The 9,305-nt window shown below is 38.3% G+C and overlaps 1 protein-coding gene across 1 annotated transcript; it reads right to left on the reverse strand.

The window, feature by feature from the left end:
• Window positions 1-1,896, reverse strand: LOC111917647 (uncharacterized). The gene is made up of 2 exons (XM_023913318.2): window positions 1,596-1,896; window positions 1-337 (listed from the first exon to the last, which is right to left on the reverse strand). Exons 1-2 carry the CDS (start codon window positions 1,794-1,796, stop codon window positions 170-172), a joined length of 369 nt encoding a protein of 122 aa, XP_023769086.1. The 5' UTR covers window positions 1,797-1,896; the 3' UTR covers window positions 1-169.
• Window positions 1,897-9,305: the final 7,409 nt, after the last annotated feature.

Here is a 9,305-nt window from a genome sequence, read left to right on the forward strand (position 1 = left end):
TTGAAGTTAATTAGTCACAATATATAACAAGCTTATGAAACATGGGAACATCAAGTCATGAATTCTGTTAATGCAAAGCCAACGGATGAGCATTAAGCCATAAAGTTGGGAAAATGAGATAATATAATACTAATAATGATGATAATATGATGTGATGTGATAAAAGCTTTTAAACATGTGGTGTGGTGGTGGTGGTGGTTGGTTGAATTCTGACGTATGGTTTTCTGGTTAAAGTCTCTCCCTTCAAAGCAGCAACATATCTATCGTTTGTATCTTCCTTCCTCTGCAATTCCCCAAGGTATTCCCCAAGTCTCTCTTTATTCACTTTTCCCATCATCTGAATTCACATCACCAAAACAATAACTTTTCTTTTAGCACCTCCCCATTTTTTTTTAAAAAAAAAAAACATTGCAAGAAACGGAGACAAATCATATTTATAAAATTTCAACTATCATAACAATGTGCTTTTGAAAGTATCTATACATTCTTGATTCTTGAGCATATTTTATTTTTATAAAAGGGGATTGCTAAAAAAACTATGTGGTTTTCAAAATAATAACCCACCCTGGCCTTCACTAATGAAATTCAGCCAGGTATGCATTTGTATTAAGAGGTAAAGAAGTCTGCAATAATTTTATGAATCATGTCTGGTTCCTTTCCCTAGACCAAAAGAATCCAACACCCACCAAAGGTACTCTCTCTCATGTATCAACATAGCATGTAGCTGTTAGAGATATAGAGGGCAAGATAGTCTTTTCTTACAACATATGATGTCCAAAGGTACTCTCTATTCTCTAGTGTTGTGTATCAATATTCATGATCAAATTATATATAAGTTGCCTGTTTTATATTTAGAAGTGATGGTGTTGTTTGTTGCTGAGGTATAAATAAATAGGATGGATATTGATAATAAGTACAGGTACATGGGTTAAGGTTAAACTCATGCAATGGTGAACTGAATAGGGCTCTGGATATGATATTGTAATTGTATAGTTATAGTATAAAGTTTACATCAACGCTTATTATCTATTTTTCTTTTTAATTAGGCATTTGTTTGTGCAAATTAAATCTTTAGTGTTTGCATTGATTATTAATTTGCTCATAGAGATTGCTATAGAGTATAGAGGAAGTGTGACAACAAGGAGAACACTATTTGTGAATTTTGCTATATATTAGTCCAGAAGATAATATAATTTATATAACAATTGGCTGCCTTATTTCATCTGGATTGCATAAATCCTCTAAACCCTATGATTTTAAAATTTTAACTTTCTACCTGGTGAAATACTAATAGTCGGCGATCTAAGGTATGTGGCATAAAAATGCTGTATTGAAACAGCCTAGCTGACAAGAATAACGATCACTGATGACCTGGCCTTACCATTCCGATAAAGAATCATATAAAAATCCAATTTAATTGTATGTTGATCGATCAAATTTAACAGATAAATTACTTGAAATGCTAGGATCTTCATCAGGGGAGCATCTATAAGGCAATAACATGTCAAGTGAGAAAGGGTATATGAATTATTCTTTCTGATGCTAAAACATATAACAATTCGTCGCGAGAGAGAGATAGAGAGAGATGTACTAACAAGGGTATCCGGGCGAGCGTTGCGGCGGAGTTCGGACTCGAGCTGTTCATTGCTTGAATTGGTGAGCTGCATCACACAATAGCCGATGGCACCGGGGACCACGCCGCATACAGTCGCAAAGGCGAAGAAAAATGGCTTTGAATCTCTCGTCTGCCTCACTATCCATCGCCACGACGAGCTCTTCTCCCATAGGAACGACATATCTCCCTGTCGCGTTTTGGGTTTCTTCGCCTAAAACTAGGGCTCGGCAAAAGGAAGTACAGAAGCTTAAAAAAGGAATCCAAACACCCCCCAATTAGTTTAAACAATGTTAAACTCCAACCATCGCTAAACGTTTATAATAAAAACTAGTTTTTGAAAAGTAACACCAATAGTCCCTATAATGGGTTTTGGTAACAAACTTGGTTCCTGGTACCGTTAACCCCTGTTAACCACAGTTAATATCCATGTAAAAAGACAAAAATGCCCAATATTTTATTTTATATGTTTTTCTGATTTTTTGATTGCTTCCATGGCTATTGACGAGAAACGAGTTGTGATCCTACCAAGTTAGTTTTTCAAGAAATCAAAACAAGTCGTGATCATACCACCACCACCATTTTCATACTAGAAAAATCAAGATATTAAAAGAAAGAAACGACCAAAAAAAATGTAAAACTATTATTTAAGAAAAAATATATGTATGTTTCTTTACCAAGAGCCTCCACTCATCGTTCCATTCCAGAACCCCAGGGGCGGAACACAAGCAATAAGAGGGAGGGGGCCGAATTCTCTCTCTCTCTATCTATCTATCTATATATATATATATATATATATATATATATATATATATATATATATATATATATATATATATATATATATATATATATATATATATATATATATATATATATATCCAACTCATTTGTTTCAAAACTAGAAATCTAATAAAAAAATTATACATATATCTGATATATATATTCTGATAACAAACTTTTATATATATATATATATATATATATATATATATATATATATATATATATATATATATATATATATATATATTGTTTTCAAATCCTAATCAGAATCAACTCACATAGCAATTATAGTAATATAAATATAAAAATCAGACAATTTCATTACAGTTGAAGAAATTATTACACTCATAGCAAAATTTTCTACTAAAAACTAATTAGATGAAACAAAGTAAAAATAACATTTAGGCAAAAGGAGAATGCTAACAAATATAATTAAAGAAAAAAAACTATATTGCACACGTGGACCTGAATGAAAGTTTATTAGCTTTTAACCCTATAGATACAATTAAGTTTAGACGATTTAACCAAATATCTCTCTACTTAACAAGATAAACAAGAAAAAAAACAAAGGAAATCAGTTGAGATGAGTTGTACGATGCACTATATAAAATCATAAGAAAGACAAGGTCTGAAAGATTCTAGAGCCTAAGGTCACACCTAATATGTCAACAGGTCACAGTAACATTGTTAAATCATCAAAAGCAAATACATTGATAAAATAAAATAAATGAGTCTAATCCTCAAAAAGCAAAGGAAGATTACCCCATGAGAAGAACGCATACCTCGCGGTGGTGTATGGGTGAGTAAGGCGACCATGAAGGGTGAGATAGGGCAGAGTAGTTACTCTCCGGTTGTTGGCAACGCTTCTCCGGTGGAAGGCGATGCTCTCTCATTCATTGTATCTCCCTGTTTTTTTTTTTTTTTGAAGATATTTTAAGTGATCTTTGAACTTTGAATATGTTATCTTTCTTATTTTCTGCAACTTCTCTCTTCCTATTTTATCTCAATAATTGTAACGATCTTTTGCTGGAAAATATATATTTATTTGTAGATTAATAATTTTAAAATTTATTCTACCGAACTGTTATAATGGATGCATTATCTTCTCTTGTTAGCGTTTTGAAAATTCTGAGGGGCCATAAGTAGTATTCACCCTAAACAAATAAGCTGATATATAATATATATGGTATTAGAATGCAAAAAAACAGGGGGGCCATGGCCCCTCCTGGCCCCTAAAGGGATCCGCCCCTGCCAGAACCCATTAGAATCACCATTCTTATCTATCTTGGGCAACATGTTGATCATCAAGAGTTGTTGGTGTGTTTGTTTTCAGTTCTTCAAAATGGGAACAAAAGCCTATGATCCGTATTATCGGCAATACTATTCCCACATGCGATCGCCATTGCCACTACTCGCCATTCCATATTTCCATCCAAAGAAAAGCTAAGGGTGCGTTTAGTTGCGGAAAAATGGGTCGTTTTCCGGAAAAAAATTCCAAGAAAAATGAGAATTTTGAAAACGCCTTTAGTTCGTCTATTTTTCTAAATTTTTCACGGAAAATGAAAATTTTCCGTTTTCTAAAATTACAAAGAAGTTGGAAATTTTTGGAAACCTGAGATTGCGTTTAGTTACGGAAAAACAATTTTCATTTTCCGTTTTTTGTTTTCCCTTTTCGATTTTCGTTTTCCGTTTTCATTTTTCATTGAAAATTTTAGAAAACGTGTTTAATTAAAACATATTCATTTTTCATTTCCAGTTTTAGAAAATTAGAAAACGTGTTTAGATGTGTATTTTTCTATCGGTTTTCATTTTTAGAAAACGGTAGCGGTGGTACAGTGTGGGTGGGGGAGGTGACGGTAGCGGGTCGGCGGCCGTGGTGGTGCTGACAGGCGATGGTGGTGGCGGCGGCAATTGTGTTAGTGATGGTGATGGCGGCGACGGCAATGGTGGTGGTGCTAGTGACGGGTTAGTGGTGGTCGTGGTGGTCGTGGTGATGGTAGGTCGGTGATTGTTGTGGTGGTGTTAGGTGGGTGGGTGTGCGAGTGTGTATTTTTGTGTGTATGTGTGTGTTTGTGGGGGTAGGTGTGGGTTTGTGTGTGTGTGTGTGTGTCTGTGAGGGTGGGGGTGGGGGTAGGTGTGGGTTTGTGTGATGTGGGTGTGTGTTTGTGGGTTGGTATGTCTGTGAGTGTGTTTGTGTGTGTGTGTGGGTGTGTTGGTGGGTATGTATGTGCGTGTGTGTGGGTATGTATGTGTGAGTGGGGGTGTGAGTGGATGGGTATGCATGTGTGTGTATGTATGTTTGTGGGTTGGTGTGTGTGTGTTTGTGGGTTGGTGTGTGTGTGTGTGAGTGGATGGGTATGTATGTGTGTGTGTGTGTGTTTGTGGGTTGCTGTGTGTGGGGGTGGGTATGTATGTATGGGTGGGTGGGGGTGGGTAGAGGTCGATGGGGTGGGAGTGGGTGTGTGTTTATATTTTAGAAAAATTTTGGAACTAGAAAAATATGGAAAACAATGATTATCAGTTTTCCAAATATTTCCAACCTCTTTGTAATTTTAGAAAACGGAAAATTTTCATTTTCCGTGAAAAATTTAGAAAAATAGACGAACTAAACACGTTTTCAAAATTCTCATTTTTCTTGGAAAATTTTTCCAGAAAACGGCCCATTTTTCCGCAACTAAACGCACCCTGATAATCATTGTTTTCCACATTTTTCTAATTCCAAAATTTTTCTATAAACACACACCCACTCCACCCTATCCACCTCTATCTACCCCCACCCCCCACACACCCATCCGCACACACACAAACACACACACATACATACATACCCACTCACACACACACATACATACCCACCCACACACACACCCACCCACAAACACACACACACACATACCCACCCACACACACCCACCCACAAACACACACACACATACATACATACCCCCCCACACACACACGGACACACCGACCCGCACACACACACACACTAACCCACACACATACACATACATACCCACCCACATACACACACCCACCCACAAACACACACACATACATACCTACCCACACACACACACACCCACCCGCACACACACACACCAACCCCCCCCCACCCCACACACACACACATACACCCACACCCACACACATACACATACATACCCATCCACACACACCCACCCACAAACACACACACACACCCACAAACACACCCACCCGCACACACACACACATACATACCCACCCATACACACACACACACACCAACCCACACATACATACCCACCCACACACAAACCCACACCTACCCCCACCCCCACCCTCACAGACACACACACCCACACACACACAAACCTACACCTACCCCCACAAACACATACTCGCACCCCCACCCACCCAACACCACCACGACAATCACCGACCTACCATCACCACCACCACCACTAATCCGTCACTAGCACCACCACCACCGCTGCCGCCACCATCACCACCACTGACACAATTGCCGCCGCCGACCCGCTACCGTCACCTCCCCCACCCACTCCCTACCACCGCTACCGTTTTTTAAAAATGAAAACCGATAGAAAAATACACGTCTAAACACGTTTTCTAATTTTCTAAAACTGAAAATGAAAAATGAATAAGTTTAACTAAACGTGTTTTCTAAATTTTTCAATGAAAACGGAAAACGAAAATCGAAAAGGGAAAACAAAAAACGGAAAATGAAAATTGTTTTTCCGTAACTAAACGCGACGTAAGGGTGCGTTTGGTTGTGGAAAATTTTCCAGTTTTCTAGGAAAATTTTCCAAGAAAAATGGAAATTTTGAAAACGCGTTTGGTTCGTTCACTTTTCCAAAGTTTTCTAAGAAAATGAAAATTTTCAGTTTTCCAAATTGTATGTAAGTTAGAAAATCGAATTCTACAGTTTTCCAAAGTTTTCCAAATTTCTAAGGCGGAAAATGAAAACTTCACCGCTTCCAACCAAACGCGTTTTCTAAAATTTTCATTCCAACTAAAAATGAAAACTCAACTCTCTTTTCTGAAAACATTTTCTTAGAAAATGAAAACAGTTTTCCACAACCAAACGCACCCTAAGGTTGCGTTTAGTTGCGGAAAAATGAGCCGTTTTCCGGAAAAATTTTCCAAGAAAAATGAGAATTTTGAAAATACATTTAGTTCATCTATTTTCTAAATTTTTCACGGAAAATCAAGGGTGCGTTTGGTTGTGGAAAATTTTTCTAGTTTTATAGGAAATTTTTCCAAGAAAAACGAAAATTTTGAAAACGCGTTTGGTTCTTTCAGTTTTCCAAAGTTTTCTAAGAAAATGAAAATTTTCAGTTTTCCAAATTGTATGTAAACTAGAAAAAGCGAGTTTTACAGTTTTCTAAAGTTTTTCAAATTTCTAAGTTGGAAAACGAAAACTTCACCGCTTCCAACCAAACACATTTTCATTGAAAACTAAAAATGAAAACTTAACTCTATTTTCTAAAAACATTTTCTTAGAAAATAAAAACAGTTTTCCACAACCAAACGCACCGCAAAATTTTCCGTTTTCTAAAATTACAAAAAAAATGGAAATTTTTGGAAAATTGATAATCACACACCCATCCCCATTCCCACCCTTACCCCCACAAACACACACACAAACCCATACACATACACACACAAACACACACAACACACCCACACCCGCACCCGCAAACACAAACACACTCACCCACCCAACACCACTACAACAATCATCGACCTACAATAATCATCGCGACCACCACCACTATTGTCGCCATCACCACCACCGCCACCACCACCCCCACCCCCACCCTACCACCGCTGTTGTTTTCTAAAAATGAAAACCGATAGAAAAATACACATCTAAACATGTTTTCTAATTTTCTAAAACTGAAAATGAAAAATGAATAAGTTTTAACTAAACTAAATTTTCCAATGAAAACGGAAAACGAAAACTGAAAAAAGGAAAACAAAAAACGGAAAATGAAAACTAAAACGTCCCAAAAATACAACCCAAAAAATTTGTTTTTAAATCATTATTAAAACCATAATATCATCGCCATAGTATAAAATCATAAACCATGTGTCATAAAATATCATAATATATGTCAACATATCAAATACCAGAGTAAATCTCTCAGGCTAAAGATTGTGGTGTGTGCTATGCGATCATCCCGAGCTCTTCCATTTGCTAGTGGAAGTAGCTAAAACCAAAACTGAAAATCGTAAACACAAATCTTAGTGAGCTCCCCCAAACTACCACATACCATACAAATAACATACAACTAGGAGATACGGGCCCCGCCCACTCTCATGGAGATTCGGGCCCCGCCCACACTCCGCTGTCTAGGAGAGTCAAGCCCCGCCTACACTCCGCTACTAACATGCATACAAGTATCACACAGACAACAAGTATATCTATGAAGCAATCACATAACTATACTCACATAATACTATGAGATTCGGGCCCCGCCCATACTCGACTGCTAGGAGATTCGGTCCCCGCCCACACTCAGCTATTAACATATCACATATACGGGCCGGCCTTGGTGCCTTTGACCCGTTCCTACTAAAAGGGAACTCACCTCGCAAGACTGACTACTGAAAACTCGAGTGAGGAATCCCTGTCTACTGCTCCGGCAAATCTCCGGCTATCAATTCCATAACAACACTTAATCAAAATCTGATAATCCTTCTTAGGGTAAATGACCATTTACCCCTGGTCAAAGTCAACATCCTTGTCAAAGTCAAAGTCAAGGTCAACTCCCAGTCAACCCCAACTCGTCGAGTCATCTCCCAACTCGGCGAGTTCATGAACAACTCAGACACGTGGTCAACTAAGTCCACTCGTCGAGTTCTTCCTGTCATAAAGATCAGGACACCCCGCTTCAACTTGTCGAGTCCTTTCCTATACTCGCCGAGTTCCCCTGTCTGATTGAGCCATCACTATGGATTAAGCTCCTACCTTCTGGATCCAAGGTCCTTAGTTCGTTTGCTCACTGGAATGGCCTTTCTAAGGGTAAAATGACCGTTTATAACTCTTCTTAAAGGGTTTAGACAAAACCCTAATTCCTTTGGCACATGGATCTTGTCCAAAAATCCTTAGAATCTCAAATCCACGCATGCAAACCTAGATCTAGGGTCTAGCTATCAGATGATCACTAAAAGTCTCAAGCTTGCTTCCATGCATGGCCTTTTTGGGCTCAAAAGGCCATAAATACTTCTTTAGCACTTGCATGAGGACTCTAAGGTCATAAAGTTTGCACATTTATGTCCTCACAGCCTCTCAAGGCACTAGATCTGGAAAAGCAACTCATGGGTCAATACTTACCCACAAGTTAGCAAATCTTGGACCAAAAACCCTCAAAAGAGGTCATAAATAGATCTAAGAAGAGAATGATCAAGTTTGAGGCTTTATTACCAGAAAATGCAGCTAAAGGGATGAAACTTCTGGATCTACAATTTTTCTCTTAAGTCCTCCAACTTCTTCTTCTTCCACAAGCAGGGAATCGGGCGTTACAATTCTCCCCCCACTTGTCTTAGACTTCGTCCTCGAAGTCTGCTGCATCTGAAAAAAAAAAAAAAAAAAAAAAAAAAAAAAAAAAAAGAACCTCAAGGTAGTGCTCCCTCATCTCCTCCTCGGGCTCCCAAGTCCACTATGAGCCCTTGTTGTGCTGCCACTGCACCTTCACTGGCTCAACCCTTTTGTTTCTCAACTCCTTCGTCTTGCGATCCAGAATCGCCACCGGTCTCTCAATGTAATTCAGGTTGTTACCAACTTGAATATCTTTTAAGAATACCACTGCCGAATCATCCACTAAGCACTTCCACAACTGCGAAACGTGGAAAGTGTTGTGGATTTTGTTGAGCTCTCCTGGAAGGTCTAACCGGTGAG

Source organism: Lactuca sativa, chromosome 5 (genome assembly GCF_002870075.4).
Source record: "Lactuca sativa cultivar Salinas chromosome 5, Lsat_Salinas_v11, whole genome shotgun sequence".
Lineage (NCBI taxonomy): Eukaryota > Viridiplantae > Streptophyta > Magnoliopsida > Asterales > Asteraceae > Lactuca > Lactuca sativa.

What these genes read in the sequence shown, in the direction of transcription:
- LOC111917647 (XM_023913318.2), bottom strand. Translation starts at nt 1,796, where the DNA reads ATGTCGTTCCTATGGGAGAAGAGCTCGTCGTGGCGATGGATAGTGAGG. An exon ending in ACGCTCGCCCGGATACCCTT is followed by an intron (nt 338 to 1,595) that starts GTTAGTACATCT and finishes ATGTGAATTCAG; the next exon opens with ATGATGGGAAAAGTGAATAA.